The sequence below is a fragment of the Rhamphochromis sp. 'chilingali' genome, assembly GCF_963969265.1.
Source record: "Rhamphochromis sp. 'chilingali' genome assembly, chromosome: 9".
Lineage (NCBI taxonomy): Eukaryota > Metazoa > Chordata > Actinopteri > Cichliformes > Cichlidae > Rhamphochromis > Rhamphochromis sp. 'chilingali'.
In genome coordinates this window covers 23,502,819-23,521,934 of record NC_137936.1, presented here as the reverse complement: position 1 = coordinate 23,521,934, position 19,116 = coordinate 23,502,819, and the positions used below count along the sequence as shown (strand labels likewise).

General features: G+C 41.0%; 1 protein-coding gene across 6 annotated transcripts in view; it reads right to left on the bottom strand.

The window, feature by feature from the left end:
• kaznb (kazrin, periplakin interacting protein b) overlaps positions 1-19,116 on the bottom strand; it is a 73,251-nt gene that overhangs the window by 15,811 nt on the left and 38,324 nt on the right. For 5 of the 6 annotated variants that reach the window (XR_013972770.1, XM_080891417.1, XM_080891416.1 and 2 more), the window contains exon 2: positions 16,645-16,752. Coding sequence is in view for 5 of the 6 variants with exons in the window: in XM_080891417.1 (XP_080747543.1) it covers positions 16,645-16,752 (108 nt within the window). In the remaining variant the exon portion in view is untranslated. Of the gene's footprint in view, positions 1-13,782; positions 14,132-16,644; positions 16,753-19,116 lie in introns of those variants that run through there. The other variant, XM_080891418.1, reaches the window with a different exon arrangement.

The following is a 19,116-nucleotide window of genomic DNA, read 5'->3' as shown; positions in this document are numbered from 1 at the left end:
GGACACATTTGTAAAGCCAGAGGACAGAAACAATGAAAAAGTCCATTGAAGGAAACCCATACTAGCAAAAGTGTCACGATGATTTATACTGCGCACATAAAGGGTAGAAGGTCTGTTCCAGAAGAACGCAAGAACAAAGACAGATGAAATACGCAGTCAGCCAAAACATTTCAGCATAGAATAAAACCTGCAAACGCAATGATAGATTTGTAATTTCCCCAAAAAATAACTCAATACCATAGAGCGCTGCATAAAGAAAAAAAAAGCTATTTGGATCTTATAAGGGATGATGAGTTAATAAATCACGAGTTAAATAAGCAGAAAATTAGTCAAAAAACTGTTTGATTAACAATTTTTCTTGTTAAAAAAAGTGATTTATCACCTTAGCAGATATGCTCGAAAGCATAAGTAACTTTTGACATTTTTCAGACAAAACAAGTTTTGAGGTCCAGGAAAATACGTTGGGTGACTTCTGTTGGGAATCCGACAGACAAAAAATTAATTAACAAATCAGTGAGAAATTGTTAGTTTTAAACAATTTTAAAAAAGGATAAATGTGTGAGTGTGCATTTGTGTATGTGTGAATTACAGGCATTAGAGTTTTACTTTCTGTTGCATGAATAAGAATCTGCAATCAAGCTAGCGTCACTCAAGGCTCTGATGTTAACTTAAAAAAAAAGCTAAATGTCTGATAGATGGCTGTGTCAAAAGAACAACAGCAAACGCACACACGCACGAAAACATCATGGGCCTTGGGAACAGGAATTCAGAGGTAACCCCGATTTAACCCCGTGTTAAACTGAGAGCACATACACTGGAAAAACGGTGATGATCCAGAATGCATGACTGGAAAAAAAACAAACAAACCATGGAAACGATCCAGCAGCTACAGAGTTGTTTCAGCCTGGATCAATAAGCTCAACTAACCATCGAGGGATGTCGTTCGTACAGCAATATTTCAAGTAAAGAAGTGGAGTGCTCCCTAATTTTTAAGGCAATGCCTTCAAAACTTTGTATAAAACTATAGAGAGAGCCGACGTCAACGTGAGGAAGCCTGCATCAGAGGAAAAAAGAGAAGGTCTTAGCAGGCCTGCAGCCAGACGTTGTGGGGCTGCAGCAGCTCCGATAAGAGAGGAGGGGACAGTCCATCGGTCTCTGTCAGCGCGGGACTCTGGAAGCACAGCGGGCAGCTCTGTGCTGCATGTGACAAAAAGAGTTTGTTTCCCAGAGAGAGCAATCTCTCATGGCCTTCTTGCAGCTTAAATCCATTTATTCATCTGTTTACCTGCAGGCTCTCCTATTTTTGTCACGGGAGCCCGGCAGCTGCTTTTGATGACACTGGACAGAATTGGACATTATTTCTGAGGACGCTTTCTATTTGTTTCACTGCGATGTGGATGCTGATCGACTCTTGTCATTAGCTGTCAGTTTGGAAATGGCTGCATTTTAGTTGCCAAGTATTAGCATCATTACACGCTTGTGTTATATCCATTAAGCTGTACCTCAATAACAAAGTGTGAGCATTTTGTCCTAAGGGTATCTACGGTGGATTTAGTGAGAAATGTGTTTAACTTACAAAGAATCAATAACACATTTCTCCCAAATCCAATTTTGCATTCATTTTCAGCATCATCCTCTTTCACAATTAAATACACCGGCTCACACAGCAGACACAGGCTAAAATACACAGAAATGGACCTGCAGGAAGTTTTTTTCTTTTAAACAACTCAAATTGTGGTAAAACTTGAGGAAAAATAAAAGTTAAGACTTCTTCTGCAGATGTATGTGATCGTTTCACATCTCAAAAAGACTGAAAGGACATAAAGAAAAGGGTGCCGACAGAGGCGAGCCATCCATTGCCTGTACCTACAGATAATTCACCTCCATATACACTGTTTTATGCAATCTAAAAAAGCAATTTAAACTGACAGGAGTCATATAAGCCACACAAAGCAGTATGCTCTCTGAGCTTTGAGTGGTTGTGCAGAGAGCTTGGCAAAGCTATTAGTGTCCTCCCACATAAGAAGAGAACCCACTCTCTTCCTACTCAGCAGCGTCCCATTCAATGAACTTCTCATCCAAGCCTCCCATTAGTTTGTCCATCAAAGCCAGTCAGTAGCAGGTCAATCTCTATCCCTTTTCCTTGCATAGCAGAGCTATTAAAACCCAGCACGCACACGCACACACAGCTGAGGAGAGCACATATAGTAGCTGTAGGCTTATGATGAGGTGTTAGAGAAAGCAGAGGCACCGGGAAGGTTAAGTGGGTGTTGGAAATGTGTTGATTGGTGGTCAAAGACCTGAACTAGTCTCCTGTGAACCATATGCAGGATTAAAGTGGCCTCATTTGTATACATGACTGATCAAAGATGCTTAACGTGCACTACGGTGGAATATTAAACTTGGATGAGAAAGTCCATTTAAAGCTAATGCTCTTGTTGCATTTTAAAAGCAGTTTGTGTCTCACTATGCACGAAAAATGTCCCGGTTAATAGAAGGAGGCCACAAACCGAATAGAAAAAAAAAAAAATGGTAGAAGTAGTTCCAGAGAACTTTAAATGTGAGGCTTGTGGATTAACTAGAAATGGAAAATATTTCTCATGAGACATCTAAACACATTTTCCAGGACTCTTGGGGATAGATCTACTCTATTTTCAATTGGGCTTACGATTTTCCTTTTTGATAAAGCATATAGTTAGGGCTGAATCAGATGACCCTGAATCCTCCTTTAGTTACGCTGCAATAAGCCTGGGTTGCTGGGGGCTTCCCATGAGTGTTTCTTCTTCACTCACTATGTGTTTATACACCACTCTGCAGTTAAACATTAGTTATTATTAACCTCGGACTCTCTTCCACAGTGTATATTTTATCCTGTCTTCCTCCCATCACACCGGACAGGTCACAGCAGATGACCGGCTTTCCCTGGGCCTGGTTCTGCTGGAGGTTTCTTCCTGTTAGGGGGATTTTTTCCTTCCCACTGTCGCCAAGTTTTTTCCCAGCAGGAATGGATTCATTTTTGGGGGACTTTCTCTATTATTATAGCATAGATGTTACAATGTTATGATATGTTACATGTTACAACACAAATCTCTTTGAGGCAACTGTTGCTGTGGTTTGGTGCTGTATAAATAAAATTGAATTGAACAGATCACATGATAGGGTGGGGCTAGGATTCACAATGGTTCACAATCAACCATGGCTGATTGTGACCCACACCTTTTTTCCACACAGAGTGGGTGTGATTAGGCAGAGGATCAATAGGGGGTCCATGACCCTCTTGGGGACAGTCCCATAGAGCTTAAAGTCTGGGACTCTCCACCAGTTGCTCTTAGAACTCAAGAAGTTTCTTGGATGAGAGGTGAAACGTCTTCAGGGACTACAGACACCTTCTTTCCAAGCTCTTTAGGCTACAATGACCTGGATGCCTGAGAACCTTCACAGATGAATTGAACAGATATCTCAAACCTGCAACAGTCCTTGCAGCTAACTGCTAGCATGGTAACATTTCTGTAATTTGGGTGTACTTGTACCTTTTAACAAAGCACTTTTGTTCCACAAGATATCATAAAGAGCAGCCTCTCCAGCAGCATGGAATATTTTTAATAAGCAAAACCATTAGAATGACATTTGACAGTCGAGCAGGGCGTCAAAAATCTCTGCAGTGACAGCAGCTAACCATTCTGCCTTGAGGAGCTATGATGTGCATGGTTGTCATTTTTCCGCCTTGGTCTTCCTGCCAATTCAGATTTGTGTAATTTAAAAGTACAGTATACAAGACAAACCCAGAGGCAGTGGTGCTGGCTGTTCTCCTCTAATCTCTCCGGTACAGTAAGTGAAAACAGCTGAGCTGGATAACGAGGGCACACGGAGCTTTCTAAGATCCACACATGCTGTAATACCCCACACCTCTCTCTTAAATACCTGATGAACCTTCATTAAGGAGCGTAGGTGGGTTTTCTGAGATTTTCACTTTAGGCTCTAAGAGATCACCTTTTCTTGTATAAAAAAAATGTAACAAACAAATTTATGTGACAGCTTCATGGCAGAAAAATCAAGAGGAGGCCGTTCAGTCTGGTTGAACAGCTTTAGCTTCCATGGAACGAACATGTTGGCAAGACACTTGTTAAAAATATGAAGGAAGTTATTCCTGCAGACAAAGAAGATCCGGCCAAAACTTTCAAATCATTTTTCTGCATGAGCTCTTATTAAGCTACAAGTGCAGCACCACACAAAGTGCAAACCACAGCTTTGGCTTCTTTTAGAAGATTAGTATTGAATTAGAATAGAATAGCTTCTTATTGTCACCGTTACAAGAACAATGAAAGGCAGTTTGGCATTTCTCCATGTGTGTGAAGTACACAATAGCGTAAGTATTTACACAATAACTGACAAATTTACACAAGAAAGATATGTACAAGTTATACATACACCTGCAAACATACACGCACATACATACACATATGAACATATACACATATGCATCCGTACATACATACACACACACATATTTTCACATACACGCTTACATCTATATACTTACACATACATGCCATCTAACTAGCAGGTGCATTGAGAGGTGCAGTGTGATCAGTGATATTGCACATTGAGTGGGGGGGGGGTGCTGTTGGAACTATACTAAATAAGGTTATAATAAATACAGTTTAAAGAGGTAGGGGTGTTGGTTGCATTGAAGTATAAACAGAAATATGATTTATGCAGTGCAGTTATCCTTCAATCAGGGTGGAGGTAGGGCATGTTTGATAACCTGTGGGTAAAAACTTCTGTTGCGTCTGTTTGTCTTTGACCTGATGGACCTGTAACGTTTACCAGAGGGAAGTGTCCAGGGTGTGGGGGGTTTTTGATGATGGTGCTGGCTTTCTGCTGAAGTCTGCCAGTATAGATGTTTCTGAGGGGGGTTAGTGAAGTACCGATTGCCCGCTCTGCTGCCCTCACCACCTGCTGCAGTTTCCTCTTGTCCTCCGCGGTGCAGCAGTTGAACCAGAGTATGCAGCAGTAGGTCAGAAGGCTCTCGAAGGTGGAGCGGTAGAAGTTTACTAGCAGTCTTTGGGGTAATTGGGCCTGACGTAGTTTCCTGAGGAAGTACAGCCTTTGTTGTGCTTTCCCTTCCTGGTGGGAGATGTTAAAGTAAGGTCGGCCAAGATGTGGACTCCGAAAAATTTAAAGCTTTCTACCCTTTCTCCCTCCTCCCCATCAATGTAGAGGGTAGAGTGCTCAGATCGCTTTGTTCTTCTGAAGTCGATTACCATCTCCTTGGTCTTGGATGTGTTCAGATGCAGGTTGTTGTCATCAGACCATCGCTTCAGATGCTGAACCTCCTCTCTGTAGGCTGAATCATCGTTGTTGTCCATCAGTCCTATGACGGTGGTGTCATCAGCAAATTTTACAATGGTGTTACTGGTGTGGATTGGTGAACAGTCATGGGTGAAAAGTGAGTATAAGAGGGGACTAAGGACACACCCCTGTGGGACACCCACATTCAGAATGAGGGTGGAGGAGGTGTGCTCTCCCATTCTGACGTTCTGGGGTCTGTTGCTCAGGAAGTCCAATATCCAGCTGCACAGTGAGCTGCTGAGTCCTAAGTTGCTTAGTTTATTAACCAGTTTGTGGGGTTGAACTGTATTGAAGGCAGAGCTGGAGTCCACAAACAGCATTCTAACATAGGTGTTACGACTGTCCAGGTGTGTGAGGGCTGTGTGAAGAGCTGTTATTATTATTACGTCCTCTGTCGATATATCACAGTGTGTCAACATGTTTAAACAGAGCGTATTACAGGGAGAAAAACTGCAGCTTTTTTTCAATAATCAGAAAAACTGTAGAGCTTCAAGGCATTTTGTTTACTTCTGAAGATCATGCACTGTCTTTTTCCACTCAGTTGAGTCCCTTACTGTTGATGCACAGCTATAATATGATATCTGTAATGCAGCAAATGTGCAGGGAATTGGAGCTGAATGATGAAAACTGTAATGGCTTTCCAGAGAAAGCACTGAGAGATGTTCTGGTGTCGCATTGGAGGGGGCCTGGCTAATATATTGGGACATCAAAGCAGCCCCATTCAATGGCACATTTCTCAAAAGAAAAAGAAAAAAGAAGAAAAAAATTGACCATGCAGCGAATAATAAAGCAAGAAAACATATATCAAAGCTTTCTTTAAACCAAATTTTAAGCAATATGACAAGTGTTTACTGGGGATAAAAACACCTCACTGTAACAAAAAGCTATGTTGTCAGTGGCTGATATGAGCAGAGCTGTTTTAAACAACCACCAAAGTCTTTAAAACACTCCATTGCCCGTTGGGCATCTTTCTTTGCCTTTAGACAACAATTCTGATGGCAAAAGAGCGAAACGGGACAGGCCAAAAAAAACAAAAAAAACAAAAAACAAAAAACCACTCCATAAAAGCCTCCTAATAAGCTCTTCTTTCCTAAGCTCTGCTTGTTGATAAACGTTACCTAGAATGAACTAATAGAAACATCAAAAACTTGTTTTCAAGACAGCAGTTGCTCGGAGGCTTTATGCAAAAAGAAAAACATTACATAAGTGTGTAGCTGCATTGCAGGTGATTGTGTTGACTCAAACAGAGTCCCTGAAGAAAGTGAACTAAAATGATTTCTTATGATTATTAATAATATAATTATAAAATGCGATGTAAACAGGAGTAAAAGACAAAAAAGACATAAGCACAAAGCAAAAACTCTGAAGGTAAATTTAAGCAGAAAAGCTCATTATTAGAGCCAAACAAAGCAAAGTAAATGAAAGAAACCACAAATTGTAACCTTTACATTTAAGCCTCAACTTCAGAAGAGCTAGAAGGGCTTAACCTGTGGATCTAAGCCTCTGACCTGGTTCACGGTGGAACACCTCACATCTAATAAGGTTAATTGGCAGCAGCTCAGTCACATAACTGGGTATAAATAGACCATTTGAAACAACCTGGAAAGACTGCATGAGCAAGTTTATAGTTTCAGAATAACATTTCTTCATGTAAAGTTGCAAAGATTTTGCAGTGCTATGTACTGCAAATGCTACGTCTGTGCATTTACGTAGCACAGATCTAACATACATGTCTTTGGACTGTAGGAGAAGGACGGAGCAACTGAAAGAAAACCCACACGCCCCGTGGATAACATGCAAACTCCACACACTAAGGGTCCAGCCGGGGTTTGAATCAGGAACCTTCTTCCTTTGTGGTGACAGCACTAACCACTGCACCAATGTGTAAAATGTTTAAAAGGGACAAGGCCAAAAGCCTACATTGAATGTCTGTGATCTTCTGATCCGTTCTAGATTGTTTGACGTCGGTGATGATATGGAGGTGCTGAACGCTATACACATATCTTTATCTAGTCATCATTATGCTACCAATCCAACAATGTTTTTTTTTTTCTAAAGGAAGGCTTCTACCATGGTCTTGCTGAAATAAGTAAACTATATTCTGCCCATATTACAGCAGCCAGACTCCTTAACAAAAGGGTCTGGATGCTGAACTGCCCTCGTTGCAGCAGGGAGCTGTAAAATGACAAAAGAGGCCAATGGGGCTGCTGAAATCCCACATCTAGAATGGACAGGACAACATTGCAGTCTCTAAACTATAAAAATCGCTCAGTTCCTCTGAACTATAAATAGCATTGTTAAAGGAAGAATTTATGCAGTAAAGTAGCAATCGTCCAAGCAATCGTCCAAGCTTTTCCTGTATCATGTTATCAGCATCAAATTTAGGGGTGAAAAAGAGCTTTTCAGTTTCAATATTTAGTATTATTTTCAATGAAAGGCTTGAATTATTTGCACAGCAATGCCTCCTGTTTTAATTTATATTTATAGTGTCCTGAGTTTCTGAAAATGGTTGCACTTAGTGTGTGCAATTGAGCTTAAAGGTGGCTATTTCTATAGTAAATTATGAGAACAGGCGCACATGCCTGCTGAGCTCTGGCCTTCACTATTTATGGTATGAAGCTCGGGCAAGACTGACATGAGAGAAGACAACAGTGTGATTCAGCTCATACAAGTAACTGTGTAACCTTTAAAGGGAGGAAAAATACACCTTAAAAGCCATGCAAGGCATACAGTCAGTAACAAAACATTCATGTGACTTGCGTCACATTGCAAATAACTTTAGAGTGCTTCATCAGAGTGGTGATGCACAGATACACATGAGTATCTGAGTGACGTTACTAGTTTTCTTATGGTATCTCTGGCATCTGAAGAACCACTGGATGAAATCTTTACATACTTTTGTTTATGACTAATACTAGGTTGATTCCCATTAGCCTCAGCATATTTGGATAAACATAGGCGTGTTGGCCCCGTCAGTGCAAGTATGTCATCATGGTAGTGACAGATAAAAGGGGCCAAAGTGTGTGGTCTTGCAGCTGATTGCATAACTACAGATATATAAAATCAGGAAGTCAAGTTAAAAGAAAAAAAACTCCAAAACAACACCTTCCTGTCAATTCCTTTCTCCCATTCAAATAATTCCATCCATCCATAAGATGAGAGCCATGGTACTTCCTGGAGAGGTGGCCATGCTACTACAGGCCCTACACACAGAAACAGACAATCATTCGAGGCCAACATCTTCCTTCTGTGGAGAAAAGCTGGAGTATCTTCAGAGAACCCACACAGACGCAAGGAAAACATGCAAACGCCACAGAGAGAGGCCCCCAGGTGGCCCCCGGGTGGCCAGTGATTTGAATATAGGACCTTCTTTCTGTGAGACAACAGTGAAATCTACCATCACGCTGCCTCCTCCTTCCAATTCTGCATTGAACAAATGTCTGTTCAGATTAGTTTCTAGAAGTCTTCTGAGCTTTTTTACAACTTCAGACAGAAAAACCAAACCATGTGTTTACAGATTTATTAAATGACTGTAACCAATCAGTTCCAAACCCATGCCTGACACAAGAGAAAGAGAAACGACTGAGAGTGAGAAGCTTCATAAGTAAATACATTCATTCTTTCAGGGGCACCCTGCTGAGTCAAATTAAGGGGAGGTTGGGTGGGTGGATGGCATAGGTACGCTGCACCGATTAGTGGCTTTTGTAAAATCATCAGCAAAACTATATTTAGCATCTTTATTGTCAACTTGTACTATGGGCACAGCAGGAACCTGTGTGGAAATGGATTGGAGATTGTATAGAGAGTGTGGGCAGCATTAAATCAGATTTGATATGCTTAAGCTACAAATAGCAGTAAAAGCACTGATGAGCTTCAAACCAGGAGATCAAAAAGATGTAAGCAAACACCTTATTTCTAATGCCCTGACACCCGGAGACTCTGAGCACTGTGCTGTTGCATCCTAAAAAGTCTCTGCACGTATGGGTCAGGTCCATTCCCCTGTCAGGCTATTACACCTGGCTTGTCTATAATACATCTGCGCATAAATAATGCATGCTACTGACTCTTTAACCTACCTGACAAAAGTATTTACCATTTAATCGATAATTCAACACGGTTATAGATAACAAATCCAGCTAATACATCAAAAATTCAAATATAAACATACAAAATGATTGTAGTTTTCTAAAATTTACTAACATAACATAAATTCAAATCATACATGATTCCAAACATTTTTTACAAATAAATAACTGCAAAGTGGGGTGTGCGGAATTATTCAGCCCTCTGAGTCAATACTTTGTAGAACCACCGTTTGCTAAAATTACAGCTGCCAGTCTTTTAGGGTTTGTCTCTACCAGCTTTGCACATCTAGAATATTCCAGCTGTTCACTTGAAAAGTTCGTTGCTGGGTGATTTATAGCTATGTTTATGATTGCTGTACTGATGAATGGTGAAATTTCACCCAGTGGGTTCGTTACATTTAGCCAATTCTGAGCACACACGTCGCTCCTGTACATCTCTGATTTATCCCATTGCTTCTGTCAGTGTTGATTCCAGTGAAGCACAGTGCTTGACAGAAGACGCTGCTTTGTCACCAACATAGAAAGTCTCACGAGTCAGAGATTGATTTCTTTTTATGGGTCCACAGATCTGGTTTCATTTCATGTCTCTTACCCAGGGTTTGCATTTCGTGGCGATTCTTCTAGTTAGGGACACAACGTGTTCCCTTAATCATTGACAAGGACACAAGTCTGCTCTCCTTTCCTAGATAGCACTCCTGACATTTAGTGCAGTCATAAACGGGTGTTTGGCCTTTATGATTTTTTTTCCTGCAAGCAAACCGCAGTTTCTTTCTCTAGCTGACAGATTTTTTCCTTTTTTTTGGTTATTATTTACCTGGATTCTCAAACCTTTACTCCCAGCATTCAGAGACAATTCAACCTCAATTTAATCTCTGACCTGTGCATGATCTAATACTGAAACAATGCACAGCTTCCCAAAATAAAATTTGGATTCTGAACGTGCAACTACTCTTAAACACCTGCAATTTGTGTGCCGTTTACCCTTGTACCACAAAATGCTCAGTACAGCATTAAAAATGACCATACTAAACCAATCCTACTCAAATTAAATCTTAAACTTGGTACATTACTGTGCTATAGAACCAGTATTTTATTTCAATCCAAATGTGCAAAAACAAGGTCTGATGAATGAAAACAGTGTAAGTGTTAAGTTGCTTAGACTCTGGAATGAACATCTGTGCAAGTATACAGTATCTATCAGGAACAGTTCCTATTAATTAATTGCCTGGGGGGGAGGGGGTTACATTACAACTGAGGTCAGTGCAAGGATGCCAAGTGAAGATAGCTGTAATTGATTCACGTGTTTATAATGTGCAGATTAGGCACTCTGCCAAAGATGCTCCATTTGGAGGCTCCGAGAACTTGAAAGTAATTTAAATATTTTTAATATGGTCAAGAGATGCATCCGCCCTCGATGTCACTTGGAATTGGCATCCTTCCCTGTGCATTGGTTTTGTTTACATAAAGTGAATCATCCAGTGATTACTTAACCCTGCTGGCATGAAGGAACTGAAAAGGGCACTCCTTCAGTTTATGACAAAGGAATAAAACTGAAGTGACTGTACAGGGAATGTACTATTATCCAGCTTTCAGCTCAATCAATCAAAATGACCTCATCCCTCTAAAGCTAAACCATATATAACAATTTCCCCCTGTTCTAATGTGAGACACCGGAGAAGCCAATCAATCTGCTCAAGCTGTTTTCACTCAGATACATCTGCTTAGATATCAAGCACAAGCTCCTGTGGTAAAGCCACACAGGATTTAACAGATGCTACATAGTCAGGTTGCTATGATATTTCATACTGCATTTATTTTAAAGGCATAGTTTGACAGTTTGGGAAATACTCCTGTGTTCTTAACAAGAGAAGGATTAGAAGATCGATACCACGCTCATGTCAGTATTATAAATATGCAGCTCTGGAGAAAGGCCACAGGCCTGGAAGGAGAAAAATGGCTTGTCCAAGGAGAAGAAATGCTTTCAACTAGCACCTCTAAAAGGTCACCATTAGACACATCACATGTCTTTCCTTGTTTTTTTTTTTAAATTGTGGTTTTATAGAAGGATTTTACAGTCAAGAAACAGTTTGGCAAACTAAAATTGTTTAATGAACTGAGGTGTTTACCATCAAATTGTAAAGTCACCATCATGCCACCATGTTAGTATCTGAAACAAAGCAACCAGAAGCCATCAAATACTTTGTCAACTCACTTAAGTCCCAATCATAAATGGACTTGTGCATATCAACAAACTATGAATCCTGAAGAAGAAAAGAAAATACTGAAAATGAGTCTGAGATTGGGTTCATGATGTCAATCGCTGAAGAAGAAAATGGCGAACAACCCTCAGTTTGAATCTGCAGACAAGCCTTAACATCTGCTAGGAACAACAGGATCTAGTCCGTGCCGAACTGGAAATCCACGTGTTTTGATACACAGTGTCCCTCATGTCCTGGAGCATGCCTGAATAATCTCACAAACTGCAGGTGGCGCCTGCTGGGCTGCAGCTTATGTGTGTAACATTAAAAGCCTTACTCAAGTTTAAATCATGTAAAACACTGCAAAAACTACCCGTTCTGTACTCGTTAACTGTTGCACTTGTTGAGATGCTGAAAGCAATAACGGCCTGTGATTAGCTCAGGGTAGTTACAGCTCACAGGGAGATCAAACAGAAACAGGATCGAAGAAATCAGAAAACAAAACAAACAAACTTGACTTTATATGTAAAGATGTGCCACACGCTGTGTGTAACGGCCTCGGTGAATAACTTCACAACAGCGCAGTGAGTGGGACGGCAACAGCAAAAGAACAATCTGTGCGTTGCAGTGCAGTCAAACTCATTGTCTTTCAAATTTCTGAGCGGTGACCTCAGGCTTCAGCAAACATGAGCTCCTGTACGAGTCATGCAACACACTGTGGGATGAAACTCATCTCTATTGATTCATAAACAACCACAACAAGTCCATCTGAATGTGTAGACAGACACAGACACACACCCACAGCAGCATCAAAGAAACCTTTTCATGGCATCTAGGAAAAGATTCTCCATAGCAGAAGATCTTCTCATTTTCCATCAAACATAACGCATCTTAATTCTTCAGTTTTCTGGATAATACAGTGCGTCTGCTTCCTAAATGAATCCAAACACAACGGCCAACATAGCTCTTAGATTATAGGCCAGCTTCATTATGTCTGCTGAGCTACTAAACTCCTTTATACCGAACATGAATTTGATGAAACATCACAGTTCATGCACAATGTAAAAGATTAAAAGATCATCCATATAAACGTGTCATACAGTATGTAGGTCACTTTTACTTAAGTAAAATAAATAATCCTGGGATATGGAATAGATTTAAATTAATCAGCTTTTATAGTGGAGGGAAAAGGCATGTGGTTATGAGTATTAAAAAAATGAACCACAGTCAGATCAAAAAGTAAGACTTATAATAACACAGTATTGGGGAAAAACATCAGTTTTATAACAATGTGACTTCAGTAATTCTAACAGCATTTCATGGCATATAATTAATATATCAAAAATATTTGTAATATTTTGCCATGAGAACCACTTCAATATCACAGCTGGCAAGAAGAGAAGCTTGGTTCGATTACTTAATATTAGAGCAGGTGAAATCAGTCAATTGATTTATGATCTGATTGTCAAAACCTAACTGAGCTGATTAACTGTTTACTGTAACTTTTAATTTTAACTACTTAAAAAAAACAACACATTTTTTCTGCACGTTCAAATGTGTATTCTGCTACAGTGAATTCACTAGCTTTCTGTTTGTTCTAGAAAACAATTAGGATTAACCTAGCAAATATTATAATGATCGATCATGAATAAAGGGGCCAATTAATCGAGCATTAAAGCAATCCGAGGCGCAGTGGAGATGTCTTTTTTTTTATAAACTAATGACATTGTTTTGAATAAATCTATAGTCTACCTGTCAAATAAATGTACAAAGTCCACGCTTTACATCGGGACAATAAGTAGGCGCCTAAGTTAAATCAGGCATGTACCAAATAAAAACGCCTGAGTCAATTGTAGCGTGTCCTACAGCAGCGCTTGTTACACTGCATCACAAATCATTTCAGTCTCAAACGTGAAATTTCAGAAATTAATCAGCTTTGTTGTAACTTTTATATTCCTATTATGTAATCAGTCCAGGCAAGCACACGCATTAGGACACGAACAGTAAACCCACTCACTCACCCTCTCTCTCTCTCTCTCTCTCACTCACACACACACACACACACACACACACACACACACACACACACACACACACACACACACACAGAGTCTTTTTTCACCGTCTATTTTCTATTGATCACTCACCGGCCTTCCCCTCCTCTTTCTCGGACCTCATGTCCTTCTCGGCACAGGCTATGCTCGGCTCCACTGTCAGCCTCGGTGTGAGCTCTCATAGCAGATTAAAAAAAAAAATTAAACGCACACCTATGCGTCCCGGCCAGTGCACACACAGACCATTCAAACCTCACATACAAACACACACACGCACACTGCGCTGCCGGTCCGGCCGCTCCCAGCTCTGCTTTCTGTGGCTCCACCCAAACAGGTTACCAGGAAGTCATCCCCTGAGAGAAACTCGCTACCTTTCCTGCCCCCTTTCGTACCAAACGAGCCTCTTTCTCTGTGTACCTGCGTAACGAGGTGTCCACGGGCAACTAGGACAACATTCACCCACGCCCACTACCGCTTTTCATCCCCCCCTCCTACCTTCCGCCTCCTACACACGTGTGGGAGGGTGGAGGGGGCGGGGAATACAAACTGCACCAAGGCCCTCAGGTAATGAGCCAGGTGAGTCAGTGGCGTTCTCACCCCACCTGATGGCCGAGAACACTGTGAAGCGTGTGCTTTTACACTCCACCAGCTGAACGCAAGAGGATACACCCCTCTGTGAAAGCTATGCACTCTCTGTGGGCCTCTACATGAGTGTACAGTGCTCACTTCCTGGATGCGAATGTGTGTTTTGGCCATAGGAAGGAAAACAAATCCCCCTCCAAACACAGCCAATTAAACTTCAGTATAAAGCGCTTTAAAGAGGAGGAAAAAGGACCACAACAGTGGCGAATTACTTCAAACTAAACAGCCTTACCTCTTCACAGTGAGATTAGAACATTAGTATGAGCAATGCACCTTATCATTAACCCTCTGGGGATGGGGTTGGTCTTTGCCCAGTGCTGAGTAAGGACAGACTGTGCCACGTTAGATAGGAACTGGGATGTGTTTGAACAGATTAATAATAAATAAGGTGAAGGCTGGTCCAGTTTTCTTCTCGAGCCTCTTCAGGCTCAAAACCCAAAGGCAGGTACAGTGAGGTGATTTGAAGAAAAGAGACAGGACTGTACCTGAATTAATTCAGCCTAAAGGGCCCACTTAGATAGAAACCTTTCTTTTCTTTTCTTTTTTTAAGTTTATGAGCACCTGAGCAACATAACTAGCATACTAAAGTGTAAGCATAATATATTTGTGTGTGTAGGAGTGTTTGTATGTCACAGAAACTTCAGTTAAATCTCTTGCATGTAAAGATGTGACAGCAGTTCAGAGCAGCTGCGCCGTTTGTCCCGGCTGTCAGAGGTTGATGCTTAGCTTTTTAACTCCGTCCAAAGATCAAATGTGGTCTAACCAGATACTTGTCACATGAGGCAATGGATCTGTCAGTCACGCACTGACACCTCAAGGATTACTGCCAGGCTCATTTTCTCTGTCCGATCACAGCTCAGAGTAAAGATTGCAACAGTAACTCTTCATTGGCAGTTATTGTAAGACATCAAAAAGAAGGAGATTTATCTCGTTGTAGAGAAAGGCAGATGCTGCAAATGCTTTGGGTTTAGGGTATGGCCTGCATCATAAATCCTTGATTTAGTTTATTAGAACTTTTGAATGATTCAATCTAATAATAATGTAATTATATTCACTTAGATTAATATTTGAACCTTTCTATATCTGTTTTCTTTGTCTTTATTTAAATAGATACTTTTTTTCGTCAAATGTAGCACTTCATAAATCTAAAGTCATGGTGCAACTACACCAAATTTTATTCACAGTATTGCTTTTATTCTGACACCTCTTCAGTCTGAAATTTTCCACTCCTCTGTGCCCTTATTCTTCAGCTCAACTCCCTGTATCACTATGCCATTCATTTGCTTTGCTAACATTAAAGCAAGAAGAAATCCTAAAAGCCTTCTTTTTCTACCCTCCACTCTCCTCTGCTGTATTGCTCTCCCTTCTCTCAGCAGAGAACGGTTGACCTGTCAGTCTGCATTATCAGCACTGGGGAGTGCTGATAGAGAGTTAGGATGAAGTGGGATTAAAATATTAGCTTGCCTACAGAGAGTACAGGCTGTATAAAAAAAGGAGGAAAGGAAGAAAACTCAAAACAACAATAGGCAGTGGGAGAAGCAGGAGAATGAGTGGCCGAGGTCACTAGAGCCGGTGCTCATTGTCGATGGAAATGACATCAGACTTGTCGAACAGCAACCGAGCATGTTCTTCCAGCTTTGAGGCTTTAGACTTGGAAGAAAAGACCTGAATTACAATTACAGTGCAGACTTTCTGGTTTGAGAACAAGCGCGGACAATAGTAGTCATTAGAATGAGAAACACTAACGGACACAAGCAACAATGGACATACAATCAATTGACCTCATGATCGATACCTTTTGTGCCACGGATACACACTGGTCACTTTGACTGCTGCACTTCAGAAACTGACAGAGGCTATTATCCTGAGCTGCACACTGACAGCAGTGATTGGAGGAGGTAAGTGGCCACGCAGCCCTGCAATAACTGCATGCTGCATTGTAACTCTAGCGCAATAAACATCAATATAGTTCCATTCAGATTAAAGCGGTTTGCAGAGTGAAATGTTTTTCTCTGAGAATCAATTGAGTCTCCCAATTTGGTGTCAGCACTTCTGTGTCTTGCATTGGGAAACAAAACACGTTATTTAGCTGCGATAAATCAAAGGCTGTAATGGATGGTAAAGCCCTCGTGGTCAGGCACCAAGTGCTGTTATCTGACTGTTCTCACCACCCTCTAGCCTGTGCAGCCTTTTGCTCAGCTTTAACCCCCCATTGCACCCACAAGTCAAGCTGACAGCTCTGTGTCTGTCTTCACCATGCTCACTTCTTGCTGTCACCAAGGCAACATCTTGTCTTTTGGAGCGCCGCAGTACCTTTGCCTAGCGAGCAGTCTGGTGTGCCAAAGTCCATCAGGCTGGATATTTCTGTTGGGTAGCACATGTCTGTCACCACTGTCTTCTGCCTGTGACGCATGGATGGATCTGTAGGAGAAAGAGATGAAGTTAGATTTTACTGAAATGGATCAATCAAAAACAAAAAAGAAGAGCTGTATGGCTCTTGTTCTGGAGCGCACACACACACACGCAGAGCAGGCATCAAAGCACAAATGTGAGGAGCTGGGGTCGAGGTGGGTTGCAAAGTGGCTTGCCAAACAGATGTAAGTATTTTAAATAAACTCAAATACCGCCTCTTTTATGAAATTTGATATTGGAAAGTCATAGTACTTTACCATGCAGCTGCTGATAATTTGCTGTTATCATCCCAACTGCTGGGATTGTGTTAAGCTCAAATTTTGGACATTTTCATTTTTCACGTGCAAAACTTTATCCTACACAGTTAAGCACATTTACACCAACAGCCAATTTAGAAATAACAATTAACCTAACATGCATGTCTTTGTTCTGTGGGAGGAAGCCTGCAGGAAACCTACACAGTCAGAGGAGATCAAATTCCATAGAAAAAAGGCCCAGAGATTAGGAAATTTAAACCCTTTCTTGATGTGGGATGTCAAAGCTAACCAACGCTCCTCCGTGCCACCCATGCCGTTTTTAGTCAGCAAAACTCTCTGCTATAAAATGTTGATGTAACGCTGTGTGACTGCCTGTTAAATCAGGGAATGCAATCTGACGTCTGAATTTTACACATGTAAAAAATACGAGTCTCTCTCTTACAGATCACTGCAGTTGGGATCCACAAAGCAATTACACCACAGAATGAGTATCAGTAATGATGCATGGTCGTTGAATTAATACTAAAATTCCACCACCCCCTGCCTATTTGAGTAAGGCCAGAAGACACTGTGCCTGTGCAATGATCTTTTGTGCTCCATACATTGATAAAAGGTTAATGGAACTGCTCAAGGAGGACTCCTGTGAATTGCAGTGAAAGAGACCCATCTGCTCATCATTCCTCCCCTTTTCAAAGAAAAATGGTTTGAGGGAGCACATGTTTGTTTTTAAGTCATCAAAATTCTCCAGTTCACTGCCTTTCTCCCAGCTTCTTCTTCCTTTTTTTTTTCCTGGTCCACCTCTGGTGTCTAAAGCATGAAATAAAATGACAATGATTATGGGAGTCAGCAATATCCTCACTGTACCAGGGAGTGATTAAGTAGAGCATGATGGTGGGCTTATGATCCCACAGTCGGTTTAATATCTTTAAACCTGCTTACCTTATACATTCTATGGGGCTATGAATATAGGTTCTCCTCTCAGATACAGAGACATACAAATGCATTTTCTAAATTTCGACATTTTCCTTCAGTACAGCAATAACTGTCTACCCTCAGGTGCCTTCTACAGTAGAACCACGTGCACATCCACTCTTCTTCAATAATGATCTCACTCTTTCCCTCCTAATCTGCATATTTTGACAGTTTTAATTTCACAACCCTATAGTATTTATCTGCATTATTGACCTTCCCCTCCTTTCTCCCCCTCCTCCATCCCCCTGACCCGTCAATAACAGTTTAGGTGTTGTTAAGCTGACCTTTTCTTTGATTTTTAATATGGAGATTGGAGAGCAGGCGGGCTCATGCTCGACCGCTCTTACCACAAACATTAATGAGAGGGATAGATAGAGGGAAAAGATGAAGCTGCTGGCGATGAGACAAATACATAATCTATGCCCATACTTATTTAAGGGTGTTGGCTCTCTGTACTCTTTTAAAAAGATGTCAATACCTCTGCTGGAGCCATAGTATCTCCCTATTTTATTATCATTAACTGTTACGCAGTATTTAAATATCTGCCTTCTCCATGTGCATGTTTCATTTTTTGGATATTTGTCTTGTTACTTTATTATATTTTCTGAGCTTTTTACTGATTTAAGTGGCCACCAATTCCACAGGGGCTTTGGTTAGGTACAGTTCATTGTAATTCAAGGGAACACACCCTGTCATGGCCCAAATGAGCACCACAGAGAGCGATTATCAAATCACTTCATTTCGGCCTGGCTGGACCTCAGCTGTGAGAGGTTAAAGACTATGGAAATTAAAGGGTCCAGCTGCGCAGGTCCACCTGTAGCCTGGCTGCCCAAGCCGAGGCCACAAGGGACAGTCTGTGCTGCCCTTTGTGATCTCGGCCAATTATGTCTTATAAAGTTAATGTGTTTGTCACTCACATCTCTCAGTTAAATGTGATGATACCATTTTGTCATTAGGCCCAATGTTACTATTAAAAAGGTAGGGTATTTTAATAACATTTAAACTAAAGAAAAACGTGTTTTTGTTGCTTCAAAACCTGTGACAAAGAGAGAGAACTGTTTTGTTGTTGTTTGTTATTTTTGGACTGGGAGCTAAGCTTCTCTCTCTGGTCGACTGAATATACTGACATTTTTTACACCGACGA